Source organism: Erpetoichthys calabaricus, chromosome 1, assembly GCF_900747795.2.
Source record: "Erpetoichthys calabaricus chromosome 1, fErpCal1.3, whole genome shotgun sequence".
NCBI classification, from domain to species: domain Eukaryota; kingdom Metazoa; phylum Chordata; class Cladistia; order Polypteriformes; family Polypteridae; genus Erpetoichthys; species Erpetoichthys calabaricus.
Genome location: NC_041394.2, coordinates 157,654,223 through 157,675,654, shown reverse-complemented (window position 1 = coordinate 157,675,654; position 21,432 = coordinate 157,654,223). Strand labels below are relative to the sequence as shown.

The following is a 21,432-nucleotide window of genomic DNA, read 5'->3' as shown; positions in this document are numbered from 1 at the left end:
GCAGGTTAAGGGCCTTGCTGAAGGGCCCAACAGAGCAGAATCCCTTTTGGCATTTATGGGATTTGAACCGGCAACCTTCCGATTGCCAGTGCAGATCCCTAACCTCAGAGCCACCACTCTGAAATGTAAAGTGAAATTTCAAGCCTTTTTATTGATTTAATATTGATGATTATGGCAGATAGTTTATGAAAATTTGAAATCCAGTATCTCAGATTATTAGAATATCTCATTTTGAGTTTGAGTAATGTTTAAACAGTGTAAATAACATGCATCTCTCGGTCTAGGTCAGTACATGTAAACACAATCATGGGGAAGACTATTGCACAAGCAACTGAGATTACTGCAGCCTTGAGAGGATTGTCAAGAAAAGTCAATTCAAGAATTTAGGAGAGCTTCAGAAGGAGTGGAGTGAGGCTGGTGTCAGTGCATCAAGAGCCACCACTCACAGACATCTTCAAAAAAAGGGCTACAACTGTCGCATTCCTAATATCAAGCCACTCCTGAACCAGAGACAATGCCAGAAGTGTTTTACCTGGGCTAAGGAAAAAAAGAAATGGACTGTTGCTCAGTGTTCCACAGTCCTCTTTTCAGATGAAAGTAAATGTTGCATTACATTTGGAAATCAAGGCCCTAGAGTCTGGAAGAAAAGGAGTTTGAAGTCCAATGTGAAGGTTCAGCAGTCTGTGATGAATCAAGACGTCATCTGTTGCTGTTGGTCAACGGTGTTTTTTATCAAGTCCAAAGTAAACACAGCTATATACCAGGAGATTTTAGAGCACTTCATACTTCTATTTCCTGACAGGTTTTATGGATATGCTAGTTTCCTTTTCCAGCAGGACCTAGCACCTACTCACAGTGCCAAAACTACTACCAAATGGTTTGCTGACCATGGTTTTACTGTGTATTACTTGATTGGCCAACCAACTCATCTGACCTGAATCCCATAGAGAATCTGTGGGTTATTGTGAAGAGGAAGATGAGATACACCCAAACATACAGACAAGCTAAAGGCCACTATCAAAGCAACCTGAGCTTCAATAACACCTCAGCAGTGCCACAAGCTCATTGCCTCCATGCCATGCTGCATTGATGCAGTAATTTGTGGTAAAGGTTCGCCAACCAAGTATTGACTGTACAGATGAACATACTTTTCAGAAGTTGGACATTTCTGTATTGTGAATCCCTTTTTGATTGATCTTGTGTAATATCTACTAATTTGAGATTCTGGATTTCTGATTTTCTTGAGATATCTGCCATAATCATCAACATTAAGACAAAAAATGCTTGAAATATTTCACTCAAGGAGTAATGTATATAGCATATATGAATGTTTACTTTTTTGAAATAAATTATAAAAAGAAGTGATCTCTTTCACGATATTCTAATTTTCTAAAATGCACCTGTAAATAAAACTACCACTGGAAATGGGGCCTCTGACTAAGGTGCCTGCAAATTATAGAATGATCTACTTTGAGATCAATTTCGACTTTTAAATCAAGACCAAAGTTCCATTATTTTATCAAGAACGACTCTTCTTAGAGCACCTTGTGATTATTTACTTATTGCTTTTTAAACTTCCTTGCATATAATGTAAGTATATATGAACTTTTTGACAAGGTCAAAATTTTATGTTAAGAATTTCCAATGGATTTTCACATTTTACGCATTAGTGAACACAATTTGACCACTTCTGGAGTGATGTCTTGTAGATCAGGATATGTACCTATATATTTTCAGAATTTTTTTTTTATTGTAAAATATGATCTATCGGGTTTAATTTGAATATTTTTGGCCTCAATACTCTGTCTTTATATTTTCAGCTTTATATAAGGAAACGTCCTGTTCTGGATACATCTGATCTTCCTTTTTCTTATGTCAGTGTTTGGCTGTGGTGCTTGGTGTTACATAAGCATTACATTAGAAGCTTTCTCTAAGGTCCTAGAGTGGATGAAAATAACAGCATTACTGTTTACAGACCCAATATGATTCTACCAAAGTCATATATAAAACCCTGCACAGTATTATAGAAAACCCAAACAGGGTTCTAACTAAGAATCTGTCATTTCTATGGTCCCCTAGAGATGTTATTGTCTATGGCATCTGCATAAAAGCATTTCAAACACTTACAAGGTCCACATACATAGACACTGCATTTTAATAAATATATTTATAAATGGCATGGTGCACTGTGCTTTATTGAAAATGTGCTGTATTATCTGTAAATATTTGGAACTCTGTGATCCAATTTTATTGGAAGTCGACTTAATACTGTAAGAATTAAATTGAATAAAATAACACACACAAAAAATATTGTTTTCACAAATAATGATCACACAGCCATAAAACAAACCTCATCTAAGTTAAATTGTTAGTCAACCAGTGACTTAAACATACAGATATGTACATATGATTATATCTATCACTGAAACTGTGGAAATAAGATTTAAATATGCCATGTATGGAAGTGATTGTTTTGTACAGAGAAGCAAGAATATTTAGGGGCAAGAACACTTGAAAGTAGACTTACTTTTGCATGCACCAAAAATTGATTTTCATACTTTGTGTTATCAACAGTATACTCTTGCAATTCAATATACAGTAATATGCTGAGAATAACTATAATGTGCAAGGATTAACAATTTGAATCAGAGAATTCCATATAAAATGCATTTACCCGTTCATTGAGTTGGTCTCCAGACTCTCTTATTAGGTTCACGACTTTCTGGATCACGTCCTGCTCTTCATCTATGTAAAAATAAGTTCAAGTTAATGTTTAGATTCACAGATTGAATTTTTGTTCTTTTTTTATACCATTTTGGTGTGGTAAATTATTTGATACTTATTAACTATTAATAGGGTGCCTGCTTGAATCATAGGGTTGGGGTCTCCTTCATTTTCATACTGCACTTCTTTCTACCAATGAAGCCAACGGCTAACCTTTATAAAGTTACTTGAGAATTACAAAGGTGAAACCCTGTAATGGAGGTGAAAGAAGGGTGGGAAATAAAATTAATGCCTGAGAAAGAGAGAGACAGAGAGATAACAGAGCTTTCTTTGCAAATGACAACACGTCACAACACAGGTGAGGTAGTAATGACTTAATTTAGAATTGCTTTTGCTTGTATATTTTGGTGTTCTTTGGGTATGTTTAAGAGATACTCAAACAAAAAAGTAATAGCTTTCTTTACAGACTTGAACTCTTGGCACTTCACAATTGATTTTTCTTCACACAAAGAACCATGGAATAAATTATCAAGTAGAGTGTTGGAGATCGTAGGGCTTTAGGTGCATTCAGATCTTGACTTGATGTTACTTTGGACAATCTTGGTAAGTAGCATTGGCAAACCTGTTGGGCAGAATGGCCTGTTCTTGTCACAATTGTTCTAATGTTCTTAAAAATTCCTTATTGTCATACATTGCTGAAGTGTCAGATTTGTATCCTGTATGTGCTGTTTTGCTTCATTTTGATGGCAGTTAATAAATTAAATTAAAACAATTAAACTAAGTTAAAACACATTAGATTCAGATCTTCATTCACCTTTACTTCAGAGTTACAGTAGAAATGCAGGCAAAGAATATTTCTAAAGTGGATGCACTTCTTCTTTGGGGCTTTAGTTACGACTGCAATATAGTAGCCCTAGAGTTTTAGAGGAAATGTCTTAAGTGATTCTGGAGCTTGGGCCAGGACATAACTTGATTTGGCATTTAAAAGTTGCTCACAGTTTTAACCTACTGTAAAAGGAAAGCTAGTATAAAGTTTCAAGATATGTTGTGTGTTTCACGCCTTCTGGTTTCATATTAGGTTGACCTCAGTAAATTATCATAGTCAATTTAGATATTCGTTGCTTGCACAGATTTTTATTTGTTAGGCAGGACACTCTAGAAAAATGACAGAGAAAACAACCTGGCACAATCATCTGTCTGGTCTAATACTGTAGTATGACCAGGTGAGTAGACTAATAGATTAAAATTTCAAATGTTTCTTCATCCAGCAATAGTACTTGCTACAAAGGCTGAAAGGTAAATATAGCTGTAGACGAAAGTGCATTCTATGCAGAATTAGTCTGGAGATCTCATTGACAGTATTTAAGATACAGCTATTATGAAAATTAATAAATATTAAGAATGAATATTTTAGGTTTTAATACTTAAAACCTGTTTAGCAATATTTATTTATATTAATTACCTTCATTTCCATCTGTCTCAAGACTTTCCAAAGACAGTGACAAATTCTTGAAATCACCATTTGAATTAAGAATCTCTCCAAGTTTTTCTGCAACTTTTTCAGAGTTATCCTTTTCTGCAGTTAAACAAAAATGGAATTAAATTAATGAACTGCACACATTGACTAAGCATACAGTGTGATGGCACAGGGATTAATAAAACTCATTTTCATCCTTAAGATCAAAGACTACTTAAAAATATAAAGACTTAAAGTAAATTTATAGTTGTCTGGTACATAGAAATATGCAAGTAGCTATAATCAGGTGTTAAGCTTGAAAAAAACATCAGCCATCTATTAACTCAAATGGTTTTAGGGTGCATAATAAAAAGTTCATTTTTATCATAATTTTCAACCCTGGGGCTGCCTACTTCTTCCCTAAGTGCTAGCCCTGTCACTGTCTGTGTGGTATTTGCACATTTTCCCAGGATACACATGAACATTCTCCAGGCACACTAATTTCCTACCACGTGGCAATTAGATAAAATTGGCTGGTGTGAATGCTATGGGTGTGGGCAAGACACACAGTGAAATGTACTGTTGTTGTCTTCAAGTATAGTTTATGCATTGCTCACAAAGCTGTCAACATTTTGAAAGCAGTTTTTCTAATATTTAAACCAAAAATTATCCTGGACAATGGCCTATCCATCGCGTAGACTGCAGTTTGTGACACTCAAGGACTGTGTTTCTGATATGGATGTGAGCAACACAAGGAGCAGTCCAGTCTCCTTTTCTCTTCACTCTGTACACCTCAGACTATAAATATAACACCAGGTCATGTCACTTATAGAAATTCTCAGATGACTCTGCACTTGTAGGGTGTATTGATAAGGGCCGTGAGACAGAATGGAGAAGCCATGTGGAGAACTTTGTTTCTTGGTGCAGAAAGAATAGTTTGTAACTTAACATCAGCTAAACTGAGGAACTGGTTATTGACTTTCACTGCACCAAACAGCCTCTGTGTCCGGTCTCGATGCAGGTAGTGGATGTAGGGGTAGTGCACTCCTACAAGTACTTGGGGGTTCACGTCAATGATAGATTGGAGTGGTCTTGTAACAGAGAGGAACTATATAAGAAATGGTGGAACAGGCTTTTTTTTTCTTAGGAGACTGCATTCCTTTGATGTAAGTAATGACATCCTTCACATCTTCTACGACTCTATGATGGCCAGTGTGATTTTTCTATGCTGTGGTGTGCTGGACCAGTAACATTACTTCAACAGAAGCTCACCGAATCAAGAAACTAAAAAGGCAGGCTCAGTTATGGGACACATTATCAACACACTGGTGTTAGCAGTGGAGGACGAGAATGAAAACAAAATTGAGTACCATTATAAACAATGCTGCACATCCTCACTTTGACTTTCAGCCAATTAATTATTCATCAGAAATGTAAACACTACTGGGGTTCCTTTATACCAACAACAATATGCTTGAACAATGCCTTACTGTATTCACCAAGTCAAAATTTTTCTTTGTTGATTTTCTTCCTTTTTAGTTATTCTGGTATGTGTGTGTGCGTGTGTGTGTATTGTGAAGGCTAGGGGTGCGAGTGAGCCCCAAACACGAACACACAAGACAGTCCCAAATAAAAGGTGTTTTATTATAAGCATACCTCGTATAACAAGCACAAAACAAGTTGTCTCTTCTTTCTCTTCCTCTCCTCTCTCTACCGTACTGCTCTCCTCCAGTTGAGTGTTGCCTTCCTTCCTCCCTCCCAGCTCTGACTCATCTGGACAAGGCAGTGTAGTCTCTTTTATTAAGGACCTGGGATTACTTCTGGTGCTAGGGATCTGGCCTGTTAGAAGCACTTCCAGGTCATATGAAAGTCCCGAATAATAGGGAGTGTCTCTCCCCGCATCGCCCTCTTGCGAACTACAATTCCTGGCATTCCCTGCTGGTTTCCGACTGGGCACCAATATCCAGGGACACTGCCTTCTAGCATCCAGGAGGAAAAAACATTCTGCAAAGACAGTCCTTCCCTGTCATTCTCTTTCATCCTGATTAGGGAAGGTGCTACAAATCTTTCTGGTCGGGACATCTGTCCTATTGCCTGAGGCTTAATGTCCAAGTAAGGAATCTTCTTTCCTGGTCAGGAGGTGCATCCAGCTGAGAAGTCTCTTTTGAGTCTGGCACCTTTCTCTCCCTTGGCTGGGATGCCGGTCTGTCTACTTGGAACATCTTGTCCAGGTAAGGAACCATCCCCTCTCTTGCTCAGGATGCCTGTCCATCCCATGTGGGACTTGCATTTTATTTATATTTATTTATATATTAGTGTAGCATTTTAAATTATACATATGTATGTATAATATATTTCTGCATTATATTTGTTCATTTTTCATAAGAAAAATGCAATTTAATAATTTATAAAATAAGTAATTTTGTTCTCAAAAACAAAATTGACATTTAGACTAAAGAAAATTTGCCACAAGTGGAAAAGTCACACAGGATGTCTGTCTTGATAAACTGGTCCCTAGTTTCCTGCATACTGCAGATTTTCAATATAGCTGAGGCAGTGTATGCAACAGCAAACCAGCAATGTGAAATCACACTGCCTTAACACAATTTCAGAAACTTACTTTTTAGCATCCGGTTTGCTATTGCATCTTCCTCCTGGTTATCAACTACATCAGGTGATGTCACACACTTGGGAAGAAGTTTCTTCCAACCTTTCCATTTCTTTTGTTTTTTTGGTGTTGCTGAACCTTTCTGCTTGTTCTCCTCACCAGCTGCATCTGCTTGCTCTATTTTCTTGCCATCTTCGGAGTCAAATGTAGGTCTCCTACGCTGGACATAGACCATTAGCATCTTAAATTCATAGGTATCATAGATGCTGTCTGATGGTGAGCTGTTTTCCATCTCTGTTGCTGAGGTAGGACACATTCTGCAAAGAAAACAATTTTTTCCAACTGTAATTAATAAACTTTTTGCATTATATTGTAAGTGCTGACAAGACATATTAGATACATTATATAACATATTATCCATTCATCCATCCATTATCCAACCTGCTATATATTATCAAATCTGCTTAATCCAGTTCAGAAAGCCAGGGTCACTCCAAGTTCTTTCACAGCATCATTGGGTTTAATTCATGAACTATCCCTGGACAGGCCACCAGTCCATTACTGACCGATTAATGTACAGGGTATTTTAACTTACCTTCAAAATCTTCAGTGTTATGGTAGGAAAATCCACAAAAAACATAGGGGTAACCATTAAACTCCACACAGGAAGTGCTGAGTCCATGATTTGAATCCAGTAACCTGAAACTCTGAGGAAGTGACATCTACCACAATCTTTTAGCTCAAGAAACCAATTGTGTTGCTTGACAGTTCTTTAACAATTGCACATTTCATTCAAGCATCTTTGTTTCATTTTCTAAAGACCTATTCTGTCACAATAACATCCTAGAAACAGTACCCTTCTTTCATTTCAACACTAAAACTAATTCTCCTATGGTTTTAATATAACAGCATTACTATTGTACTTGGTTTTAATGCCATTTACTGCCCCCATTTGCCGCCTCTTTAACATTTTTAATGAAGTAACTTTAACATGTATTCCTTTTATGGTGCTGTGTTGCTAGGGCAGGTTTTTGCCTCTACAACTCTGAACTGAATGAATAAGTGAACAAAATATTTTACACATTCACTCAATAAAACCACCTTACCTCCACTCTTAACAAACAGGACAGAGCTCCTGGTTAGTTAAGAGTTAAGGTTTGTTATCAGAATTCACTCAACGTCTGAACTCTGGGACTGATCCAACTATTTTCTCATTAGGGTCACTGAGTTTTTAAGAAAATATTATTGAATCAGGTGCTGCTATGCATAGCAATTAGTCGTTTGACTGAACATCCATCCAGTCATGCTTTCTAGACAGTTAGTACATTGCAGGAGTGCAGGGATTCAAAGTCCATCCTGATACCACTGGAAAGAGAGTGCTTTACTCAAATAGGATATATTTTGATTTGTGTTAAGTGTAAATTGAATGTCCTTGGAATGTTTGAGGAAAATCAAGGTACTTGAAGAAAACCCATGCAGATATATGCAAAGCCTAACGCGCCAGCAACTGGGCCAGAAGTCTGGAGCTGTGAAGGAGAAACACAAACCACCGAACCAACATGTCACCCAAATTAAAAACTTGAAATGCAAAATGTGTTAAATTATATATAAACTTTCAAATTTTGGTCATGTACCCAACAGGGTGGCAGTGTAATTCCCTCAGCTGACCCATGTCACTCACATGCAAATGGGAGGAAGCTAAAGGGCTTGAATGAGAGTAATTCCGAACCAGACCGGGAGATGGCAGAGTGCACTGACTCTTTTTCTCACTTTTCTGCAGACTGTTCACGGGAAATTCCGCCTGGCCTTGATGATGTCAATTCTGGTTCTGGCCCCTCTGATGTCACTTCCAGGACCGAGCCTATGGATGAAGACCCTTCCAGTTCTGAGCCCTTTGAGGTCACTTCCTATACTGGTCTTTAAAAGCCACCACCATTCCTGTATCTCCTGAGTTCTGTTCGCGACTCTGATCTGTACACTTCAGTACATCAATGTATTCAATTTTGCAGCCAGGAAATAATATATGGGTGGCTGCTACAAACCTTCCTATGCCTCTTTGTTAAGTTTGTGACACCCACTAATAAGTACACATTTTGTTTTGTTTTCTACTTCTAACATAATAATTTCTTTGTAATCATTTCTTGCCCCTCAGAAAATGAGACACATACTGTGCCAGCTGTCTGTCTTGGTTGGTAAAGTGATTCATGTTTTCATGTTTTGAACAAATGGCAAACAACTTTAAAAATATCTTAAATATACAGGGAAATTTTAGACATCTTGAATCATACATTTGATGCATGGTGGAGGTACAAGCAGGAAATGGTACTAAATTAGTGAGACTGTGAGTTAGTTACCTCACTTGTAACATCAAGGTTTTCAGCCATTACTTCTCATTTTGAACACCATACCAAAACCTGAAAATTGCTACAATGAGTCTTGCCTAAGTTGGATATCCTCTTCTCATGCTGAGTTTCTCTTGTGCAATACTTTTTTGAAGATTGACAAACTAACAAGTGCAACATTGTATACTAGTGACCAGGTACTGACCTTAAAGATGCCTGATGACATGACCAAGAGGAAACTATCTAATTTGTAATGTAGGTATAGAGTTTCTACGTGGGATCCTGTGGTGGTTTGTTGTGTGGTGCATGAATGATCCTAACATCAATCCTATTCTAAAGGAGTTTATTCAGAATAACTGCTGATTTGGAATATCTTGTGTGAAGAAATATTTTCTAATGATTGTGTGAAATCTGCCCTTAACCAATTTCCATATGTGTCCCCACAAACAATTAATTTTAAATATTAGGTAAGGAATTCATACAATAGATGTCAGCTATTACTTGAAAAACTTCAATCGTGTCCCCGCCTAATCTTCAGTTGATAAAACTGAATGGATTCAACTACTTCAAACCTTCCTCACCCACAGGCTGAAAATTTGACTAATTGCTCTTCTCTAGATTTTTTCTAATGCTGTAGGAAAAGAGGTTAATCATTCAGTCAATAAGTTTTACCTTTGACAATGCTGGCAATGAATTAAAACAATCAACAAGACACCCACATAAGGGATGCCAAACTAACGTAGGTTGAGTGAGGGATTACTGTTTCTTTTCCAGCCTGGATGCTGGAAACATGAATAGATCTCTACAATTTATGAACAAGGTTCATTAATCAGTGAAAGTCTACATTAAACATTTTCTCTGTTGTGGTTGGGTGTGGTAATAAAAGAAAAGATCTAAACAGCATTTTAGTTGTGACTGTGTTACAGAGTTATTATCTAATCAGCTAAGATGCTATCACTGAACTGAACTTTGCATTTTTAGAACTAAAATCACCATTCTGTTGTGAATAAATTGATAAAATACTCAAGTCTCAACTCACTGGTCACAAAACAAATACCTATTTATATAAAATAACTGGCTTCCAGAAGCTGTTCTGCAACAAGCAAGCCAACTCAGAGGTCATTATTATCACTTTCTTCAAAAACAATATTAAGTATTAAGATTGTTCATTTGTCTATTGATTTTAGGAATGCATGTGAATCCTGAATGGCTGGCATAGAGAATAATTCGACATTTAAAAATCAGCTTGCTGTGTAAAGAAGTTTTATTTTCAATAATGAAACTGAAAAGGTATATAATATCTACAATATTTAGCCTTTTGTTTAAATAACATGGGTACAGTAGGTGAACTATAATTATATACATTGATTTTTTTTAACAGATGAGGAACAAGCATTGCAAAGGACTTTCTCTGGGTTAACACAGTGATCCACAGGCCAGGAGTGAACCAGTAATCTTTTGTTTCAAAAGTCCAGTGGCTTTGCCATTAGACAACATTTATGATTCAGAACAAAGCACTGGTGATACAAAGCACTGCTGGATGATTTGGAGTAAGAACTGTATAGTAAACTAAATCCCTACAGAGGAAATGTGTTGTCGCAAAACAGTGTCTTTTAAACATATATGATCTTTGATAATCCAATGTGAGCCTAAGTGCCACAGGCTAGTTTCACAGTTGATGTTTAATTTATTTCTTGAAAATCATACAAACTGAAAATAGCACATGACTGTACATCACAGATGAATCATCGTCTCTTTTGCCACAATATTGCTTCTTGGTAATTTTTTGCAACGTTTATAATAATCTTTTTGTGATCACAGCACGCAAGCAGCTTAAGGAAAATGAAAAAATAGTCCAGATGAGATTTAGGTTTGCAAAAAAAATGAACCTTCATACTATTACTGTTATTATTAAAATGATAAAGTATTACTTGCATCCAATATTTGTGTACAAATTGTCTGCTTAGCAAGTGCAGGAACCATTGGGAAAAATAAAAAAATAAACCACTTAAGCACAATGAAGCAGAAATTGCACATTATATTGACAGTCGGGTGATGGAAGTAGCCATAAGTGAACCAAATGATAAAGGAAGACAAGTTGGAAGAAACCAGAGGACTCCAAGGAAAATGAAAAAGCTGACTCGTCCCCCTTTACTCTTTAATTTAATATTGTTTCCTTATCAGTATGCTGCTGCTGGAGTATGTGAATTTCCCCTTGGGATTAATAAAGTATCTATCTATCTATCTATCTATCTATCTATCTATCTATCTATCTATCTATCTATCTATCTATCTATCTATCTATCTATCTATCTATCTATCTATCTATCTATCTATCTATCTATCTATCTATCTATCTAGTACTGTATTCTCCATGCATTTTTAAAAAACTATTTTACATAAAAAAACCACTATGAGTCACTGCGTCTACACTTGTGGTTGGCAGTGCTGCCTTACAGTTACAGGAACCTAATTTTGACAGCTAGGCTTGTCACAGGTAGTGTAAAACACTCTCCCCATGCCCATGAGTTTTCTTCACTGAAATAATAAAACAACTCTGCCATTGTTCTACAACTACAATGTAAATGAGAATCCATAGTTATGAAAAGGAATGATTTAAAAAACAATACCACACATGAGGAATGTTCACAGAGGGAATATTGTAGCCCTTCTAAACACATGTGCCACGTGTGCCAACTTCTCCAATTTCATACTTCCCCATTCCACTAAACAGGCCATGTTTCGCTTTCATTTTCTCTCTCTTGCTTACCCTCTCTCTACTTTTCTTCAGTCCTGCACACCCTGGCCTGTCTTCCTCTGCTTCCATACACTTTTGAAAATAAACCCACTAGTAAGGAGCAGTAATTAAAACTCAACATAGGGTTATTTCTACACCAAACAAACCAGCTTTGGGTTCAAAGTCAGCAGGCATCAAAGTAGCCTCTATACACTCTTTAATGGGCTAGGACTGCAAATAAGCTTTTAGGCTGTATTGTATTCTTTTAAGTAGCAAGATTTCATCTGTCCCAAGTGGGATCTGCTTCTGCTATCCACAGAAGAACTGCATTCTCTTCTGCAGGAATCCTTTTACTGGAACGTGGGTCAGACATTCTTAGAGTGCACCTTCAACTGTTCTTTGGGAATGATGTAACTTTTTAGAGCAGAACCTTTATCATCCTGGGGGATCATCTTCCAGTGCTCATTCTACAATTATAGAACTTGAATTGGCATGTACACATGCTCTCTCATTTTCTGATGTGGAATTTTAAACATCTCTATGGTGCATGACAGACTCTTACCTCATTGAGTGCCTATACAATGGTACCTCCACTCCCAGCATCCATCTGTGTCGAGCACTATGGATTTGTCCTACAACTTAAGTGGGTCTTATTTGAGTATATATATACTGTATGTGTGTGTGTGTGTGTGTGTGTGTGTGTGTGTGTGTGTGTGAGCGAGAGAGAGAGAGAGAGTAAAAGGGCTACTGCACTCTGTCTAAGAAGGGATCTTATGAGGATAAGATCTGTAAAGGATGAATAGATTTGTGTTCTGTTAGTTTAGTTTAATTATCTTGCCACATCAAACACAGCTCATTAAAAAGGTGTAAGAGTCATCATTTTGCTACAGTCATCCAAATTTCCTGTAAAAATCATTTAGAAGCATTTTGAAAAATGCACATTATTTCAACTGGACTGACAGTCATCCATGGGTCAGAAGACCTGATACAAATTTTGTGTTAGTTTCACATATTTAAGTTTGTAATTTTTTTTGTGTTGTTTCCATCAGTTGACTTATGAATCAGGTTTAAACACATGCAATACAGCGTTGTCAGTAATGTGTAAAAATACAACTGAAAAAACACAAAACTAAACACCAGAATTCAATGAACATTATACAATTAAATTTGTTACTTTCAAATATTTGTGTCCATTATCTTAGCCATAGCAATGACATTCACCGTTTAACAATTTAAAGACCAGCAAATATTTGAAATGTCAGTTTACAGTTTCATTTGGCAATGCAAAATAATGGAATTTTACATGTGAGAAACAGTGGGTGTGACAAAGGCTTTCACAGGCATGTTCAGACAGGTTACGTCTTAAGCAAAAAACATCTGACTTCCTTGTGTTCTGTAGAATCTTCAAAGAGCAGCAAAAGCTGCTCTATTGTGCATAAAGTAAAGTTTACCTGACAAAACAGTACAATGGGATTAGTTCAACTTGTTCTACTTTACTGTGGTGGGTTGGCACCCTGCCCGGGATTGGTTCCTGCCTTGTGCCCTGTGTTGGCTGGGATTGACTCCAGCAGACCCCCGTGACCCTGTGTTCAGATTCAGCAGGTTGGAAAATGGATGGATGGATGTTCTACTTTATGTGGTACCTTTCTCAAATAGCTAATGACTTAAGATTAGACCAATAAACCCTAGACTAGAGCACTATAAATGATCACAAAAAAACTTTTCTGTGAGATTTCCAACATTTTAATTTTCAATTCACTAGTAGGGGCACTGTAATAATCACATGCAGTCTGTCTTGGGACATTAGCTGTTACTTGCTGGTGTGAGCTCACATTTTAAACTAATGTGATGGTTTTCCTTAACCAGAAAAGGACATACTTTGAAAAAGGACCATCACCTTTATGAAATTGGATTAGACAGACAGAAATATAAAACAATGGGGACACAGTGTATTGTACTGAGTTGCCTGTTTATTAAACAAGTAGGGAACTTTGGTGGGGTTTGAACATTTGTCTTTTTCTCCTTTTGTGAAATGGTTTTATCTCTTAAAAGGTCTGACATATAAAGAAGAAAACATTCAGCCCATCAAGCTCATTTACTTAGCTAATAGCGATGTTGTCCCAGTATCACATGCAGATAGTTTTAAAAGTCATGAGTCATGGCCTTTTATATGAGAAGTACATTGGTGGCTTCTGTTAAAACACACTTCCCTTTAACTTCCACATGCATCCTCAAGTATGTGATTCTCTACTTAACCCGATGGTTTCCAACATTTTTCTATGCCATGCACCTCTAGAAAATGTTTCATTTATGTTCACACCCCCTACAAAAGAATTATCACATTTAAAGACGATGTCAAAATTTCTAATTTTTGAACTTCAAATTGTACCGCATACAGTGCTGTAGGTGAACAAATTAAATAAAAAAAATGTTTTTAATTCAGTGCATAAAATTTAAATATAAAGTGAGCAATTTTACTTTTATAAGCCTCAATAATGTTGTAAATGTGTCCCCCCATGAAGCTCATACCCTTGATTGATGATCTGGGGGTTGGGGTATCCCATGAAACATAAGTGCCGCAAGGAAATGGCAAACAATCCACGATTGAGGTTTTTTTTTTTAGACCCCCAAGGTTCCAGCACGCCACTAATCAATGAGATACATTCGAGAAGCTTTGTCCCCCATAACACCTGCACTGCAGTTCAAAACAGATGCACCACACAGTTAAAATTGCTACACTCCTGCCAGGGCTGCCAGAAGGAGAGATGGGCTAAGTGTAAGCAGCAGGTGCTGCATCCAGTTCAGTCCCCTCTTGTCCCTTCCTGTCAAAAATGTCAATTAAATCAAACCTTGAAATCAGTGATGTTTCATGATCTGGACTTGCACATAAATCAATACTAGACTTCACCTTTCTCTGCGGATTATTGCAAAGTCGAAATTCCATTCTCGTAAAAATTATTATCCTTTACAAAAGCTCTGCCTGCAGCAAGGATCCCATGAGAATATGCATTTCTGTGGCTCATTCACAAGTGACAATTGCGCATGCAATGCTTGACTCTTTATCTGTCATAGAACAGGAGAACTAACTAATAAATTACCTAAATATGACTGCACACTGCAAGATACCGATTGCACCACAATAAAGTTGGACAACACACCTCACTCAATTTTGGTGAGCCATGACTCAGCCTTCCTCTTTGACACTCTGCGTGAAATGCAGTCTACAACACACTGGGGGTGCAGGCACTCTAGGCTGGGAACCCCTGGCTTAACAAAAAGGATTTTGATGCATTAAAGCATTTTGAAGAAATGGATTAGGTTCCTAACATAATATTAGAGTAGGATATTCGCTTTAGCCAGGAATGTACCTGATTGATTTTCTTTACAGTTTCTGTAGCTGCTTTATCTTTTCGTAGTGTTGTGATCAAAACTACATGTGACTAAACAGAGTGTGAGCATAATGTTAGATGATATATTCAATAGTTCAACTTGTTTTCAATTTGATTTTTCTTCAATAGTCTTTACAATATAACAAAACATTTTCTTTGCCTTTTGAATTCCTGTTTTGCAGTGTATTGGCAAAGAGAATATTGTGTTCAAGTAAACCCTAAATAGTTCTCAGAAGTTTTTTCGTGCCAGTTAGCCTGAACCCGCCTGTGTTTATAACACTGGTCAACAAGCATTTTACTACTGGGATTCTTTCATCTGTACTTTAACAAATTACACTTGCTGACTCCAAATCTGAAAACCGTTTTTGTTCAGCATGTCCCAATTTTTAGTTATGATGTTCCAGGTCTTGGACAAATAGGGTGACTGGACAGTAAAGGCGATGTGTTTCAGCATTTAAGAAATAAGTTTGGTCTTGAGAAAAGTGAAGCCCAAATTAAGGAAGGTGTTTTTATTGGCCCTGAAATACATGAACTGGTGCTTGACAATGAGTTCAAAAGGAAACTGAAGCCAACTGAATCAGCACCCTCATTTGTGCAGGTTGTCCAGAATTTTCTTGACAATCACAGAGCAGAGAATTATACTGAGCTTGTGGAGAATATGCTGAAAGTATAGTAGCTAACGGGAGCCAGAATGTCACTGAGGATGCATTTTTTACATTCTCATCTCGACTTTTTTCCACCAAATGTAAGCGATGTCAGAGATGAGCATGGAGAAAGATTTCTTCAAGATACAAAACTGATATCTGGAAAAATTCACTCTGAGCATGATGGGTGACTATTGTTGGTTCTTGCAAAGAGAGACGGATGTGCAGTACAAGCGCAAAAGTGAGTGCCTCCAACATTTTTGGGCACGCTGACCTCACTTTTATATTGAGGTAAATTGACATAAACATGCTTTAACGTGTCTCTGGTATCATCTTCTGGTTTGTTTTCAGAATAAACACATCCAAACAATTTTGGTGGGACATAGTCCAAATTCCAGATATCGTGTTAATATATTATATTGATATTCAAAAGTGTCAAAACGTCAATGATGTGTATTTCAAAAATCTGACGTGCTAGCTTAATTCCAATCTCATATATGAAACAAGTGTAAAAAACTTAATAAAGAGATGCTCTGAAGTTCCCAGAAGCAAACAAAAAATATTTTTTGTAGACCAGTGATAATTAATGTCACTTAGATCAATTGGATTAATGCAGTTCAGAAATCAGAAATCTCATCACAAAAATCCTTAAAGATTTTATGTCAAGTGACATCTAAAAATAAACTAAACTAAAAATAGAAATGGTTGATATTTTATATAGTCAAATCTTCAGTGACAAATTTTATTAAAACGGATAAGAAAATATTAATGCATAATATTTATGTGTCCAATACTGTTTTATAGTGTGATATGGCAATATCTAAAATACTGGGGATGAAAGGGTTCAACAGACAGTGATATGCCTTGAGCAACAGTCTGAAGTCAGGCAGTTACCAGCTCAGAAATATCGTACCACAAATGAGATACAGCAGTACACCATCCAAGCTGGGTTGTGGTCAGCAAAAAGCAAAAAGGTCCAATTTTAGAGGGCACATAAACACTGGAAGCTATTATTCTACACATAACTTTATAACATATTTAGTTACTTCTTTTCTAAGTAATGAATAATATAATTAAATTACTTTTAAAAGTATCTCTAACACTGCCTGGCAATACCTGATGGAAATAAAGCTATAAATGTATGATACGTTGTAAGTCTTTTCTAGTAAATTTTAATAACCTTACCTTAACATATATAGTCGTATATAGCTTCACACCACTTTACTCCACACAGGTTATAAACGTCTGCACTTCAGAGCACACACTGCAATCACAAGACACAATAGTTTAATTAATTTCAATGATTAATAAAAGTTTTGCTGGAAGCACAGCCTTTATCTACATATTCAAATTTTGGATTGATCTGCACATCAATATAAAAATAATCCCTTGATTTCACAATTTAAATGAAGGCAGAAGTTTTTGCATTGTGACCTTTGACTGCACTGTCTTAATCCACTAGTATTTTATTTTTTCCAATTATGTTTGACCAGACATCCCAAATACCAAGGAGTCTAAATTGCCCCGTTTGAATAAATGTCTCTTGCCGTAGTCTGTTGCCCCAACCTGGAAAATGTCACTGCACCCAGGATAAGCAGAAACAGAATCAGCTGGAGAAAATATATATACTGTAAGGTAAAATTAAAGTGTCCATAGAGACAAGACACAACTGAGTTGTCAAGATATACTTGGATGTGCGATATCAACTCCTGTGGTTTTGTGGGTGGATCTGTGTATGAAATAAGAAAACTGTACTCAGTGAAATGAGGAAGGGGGTAAGAATTATGGTGGAAGAGGAGGATAAGTAATATGTAGTTACCATTATAGTACTGAACTTTTCTGTGAATATTTAGGGCTGTGTGACTGCCTTTCCAGGCGAAAGAAGATATCAAGTGCTGCATAAAATCCTTTCCATTTGCTTAGATTGACAGAAGGTATAGAAAAGTTGTTGCATGTATTTTTGGAATTTGTATTTTTGAAATTTGTGACGCCTTTTAATTCATTGTCAAACTTCAACAATACAGTACTTCACTAAACTGGGACCCTGATAACTCATCTATATTGTCATTGTCTATAATAAATGAATAACGTGCAAATTAAAATGTTGACAAATTAATGATCATTTCTATTTTGTGCTATATATTGGCAATGAATATGTTTTAATTATATTTATTTAAATATTTTAAACACCTTTTTTAAGAGAATTGCCTTTACAATAAGCAATAATGGCCTCCCCACTATGTTGGATTGGTACCAAATATAGGGATGGTTCCTGCATTACACCCTTTGCCCCCAAGGTAGACTCAAGCCCTGTGATCATGAAACGAAAAATGATTCAGTAATAGGTGGATATATGGCTCCTGACTGTATACAGTAGTAGGCTAAACTATAGGCCACATTACTTTATAAGTGCCATGGAAACAACAGGAACAGTGAAGTCAGTTGTTTTATTAACATTTCTGTATTATTCTAATAGTATAATGTTTACCAGTTGAGCCATTCATATAATTCCACTTATTGAATATTCTTACTTCAGTTAAGAGTCAGAGCAAGAGCCTATGTCATCAGCATCTGCATCTTCAGTTCCTTTAATTGTATGTGGTGTCTAGGTAGTTTTGTGATTTATGCAGTTGCCCTATAGCTCCTGCGAAGTGAGTTTAATTCTTTCCATATCTATGTAGCAAAATTTTTCTTTCAAAATTCCAGACACTTAATGGTGACTCTAAATTTTCCCATCAGTGTGTCTTGTGATGGACTGTTACCCAATCCAAAGCTTGCTCCTGCATGCCTTAAAAAGCTGCTGGTCCCTGTGACCACATACAGGAATAAACAGGAAGAATGGATGGACAATTCCATGAAGCATTTTAATATGTATGTTTTGATTTTCAATATGTTTATAATTACATAATTTTTTAACACATTTTATATTATGTTTTATAATCAGTATATAACTCATCAGAAATATACTACTTTATTAGAGCTTTTGAAAACAAAGAGGTAAATAACACACCATTTATCATTACATAAATGTGCTTTAACGGCAGAATGTTTTTGCTTTCAAATCCAAATAAACCTGGTTTCAGTCATTTCTGGCAGCATCCAACTAGGATGCAGGTGCAGGGTAATGGCAATGAAATTTACTGCCTGTAGCTTTTTAAAATTTTGAATTGTTACTTCATGTGATTAAGGAAATACATAAATTATTACTTGCAGGGATGAATAATAAGTCCACATGACCCTGGGCTTGATGAGACATTAGGCCACCTCCCTGTACCCCTGCCACCAGCCAGAACCAAACTTCAGTACTACACCTGGTAGTGAGGTGCACCTGACCAACTCTGTACAGCTGCAAACAGCAGCACTACAGCTATCAATATTATCTATGTATTCTTTAGGACGCCCACAGATTACAGGGGCCTGGAAAAAAAAAAACCTTGAATGTCAATACTGTATTGTTCAAAAACTGACCTTTCACAAGGCTGAAAATCGTTACTACCTCAACTGGGATCAGTTTCCAAGACTAAGTGTGTTTAATTTTCATGAAGCCTATAACCCCCACCGCCCCCGACCCCCCACCTCTGGGTTCCTTTGGGTTTTATCTGTATAAATGTCATCAATGTGTTTACCTAAGATCGATGTTCAGCACACTTTCTATTAAACCATGATTTGCTTTAATCTAATTCTGTACGACATGTTTAGTACAGTATATATTTATATATAATCATTTCAAAAAGCCAATGATCCTTCTGATGGACTATCTGTGCTCATTCATTTTGTGTTCAATATTTATCGTGCCCAGTAAACATTCAGTCATTGCACTCAGAAAACAAATAGGACACTCGATGAAGAGCCCAGTTTTTAGCTTTTGTCAAATTCTAAAATTAATTTGTAAATTTGTTCTCTTAATTTAGGGCAGTACATAAAGTGCTCTGTTGTTTCGTTTATTTTATAATGTTCATAATTCAAAGTATTTTATGTCTAACGATATAAAAAGTTATTTACTTCACTGTATTAAAATATATCTTACAATTCCTTTACTTCTAGAAAAAAATGTATGAATGGTCAGTTTAGGAAAAACGTTGATTCTGAGTCATGATTAATTAAAAAGAAAGCTATTAACCAGACACTGCCGAGTTCCAGGACCTCGAATGCCTCACAAGTGTCCGCATGCGTCCTTGAAGTAATAAGCTCACGTACGACTCTACGCATGCGCACAGTTTATTTCAACATACGGACTGACAGTAGGGTGATTTATGTGTTCGAGTTCTTCTGTCTATGCTGTTTAACGAGGAAACACACTAAATATCTGGAAGTGTACTTTGCCATGTCTGGGCGACATATACAGAAATAAATATCTGTTGACGTCTCTGAATCCTGCTTGACAGGCTTTAGGCAGGACGTTTTCTGTACAGATGGGAGACTAGACTCATATGTAGAATTTAAAACTTGATTTTCTGCAACCCGCAACTACCTGTCAACTAAAATCGCATACCCGTCCTTTTTTAAATAAAGGCCCGAATCATAACATCCAGCATATGTTTAATTTATTTCGTCTGAACTAATGAATTTGCTAATGAACAGATCAAACATATATAACGTTTACAACATCCGGATAAAGAGGGCCAAGCATGTTAACTTTTACAGTGGTTAAAAGGTGTAAGTCTAGTCCTGATCAAATATGTATTTAACCATTAATTTCCATTTGACATTAACGCGGTTGAAAACCATGAATCGACTTTAGCTATATCGGATATGCTGTCAAGAGACGGGGTTTCTTTTGCCGATGACTTAATAGTAACTGTGGCTATAGTTTTATAAGCGATTACTGTTCAGGCCGATAATCACGGACTTTCTTTTACAGTTTGGTTATTTCAGTTTGAAAAAACAACTAGTATCTAGTCGAAAAAGATTACTACTAGTCTTGACAGTATTTATTCTTGTTTAATGGCAAATTCAAGTACAGACATTTCCTTAACGCAGGGTTACTGGTCGAAACCTTTCACAGAAATGCTTCCCCCTTACCCTGAAACCCCATTCGCGATGTAAACTTACGTGAAGAGTCGTTAGTAATTAGCTGGCATGTATTTTCCAGTTAATCCGTGAAAGTAAGTCTTCTCTTCTGCCGAATGATACGTAACCAGACACAGTGGGATTTCCCTAATATTTTATAGTGCCTTGGCACGCCTTTTCATGCGTCATGTCATATGTCACGTCACGACTATTTAAACTTGAAATCCCGTGACTAGTCCTCTCATAGCGAGCTAGCTTTGACACGTTTATCGCAGCAGGGCACGCAGAATTTCGTTTTTAACAAAGTAGCTGACGTGACGACGATACGTGCCCTTATTCATATAATAATAGTATATTACATCTGGAGGAGAGGACTAGTTCAAATTACACACACACACGTTCACATACATAATAATTTTTCCAAGACTTCATTGTAGTGTGGGTTTATTTGCTCAGGATATTTAAAATATGAATATGGACTGTCAGAAATATTCAAGAACCTAGGTGGATATAGGCCTATGT

General features: G+C 36.6%; 1 protein-coding gene across 2 annotated transcripts in view; it reads right to left on the bottom strand.

The window, feature by feature from the left end:
* Positions 1 to 21,117, bottom strand: part of LOC114656367 (apoptosis facilitator Bcl-2-like protein 14) — a 29,148-nt gene extending 8,031 nt beyond the window's left edge. The window contains exons 1-5 of one of the 2 annotated variants that reach the window (XM_028807974.2): positions 20,953 to 21,117; positions 17,086 to 17,164; positions 6,801 to 7,105; positions 4,187 to 4,300; positions 2,675 to 2,745 (exon numbers count right to left, since the gene is read on the bottom strand). In XM_028807974.2, coding sequence (XP_028663807.1) covers positions 2,675 to 2,745; positions 4,187 to 4,300; positions 6,801 to 7,105; positions 17,086 to 17,093 — 498 coding nt within the window. In that variant the 5' untranslated portion in view covers positions 17,094 to 17,164; positions 20,953 to 21,117. The remainder of the gene's footprint in view (positions 1 to 2,674; positions 2,746 to 4,186; positions 4,301 to 6,800; positions 7,106 to 17,085; positions 17,165 to 20,952) is intronic. The other variant, XM_028807980.2, reaches the window with a different exon arrangement.
* Between the last annotated feature and the right edge of the window lie 315 nt (positions 21,118 to 21,432).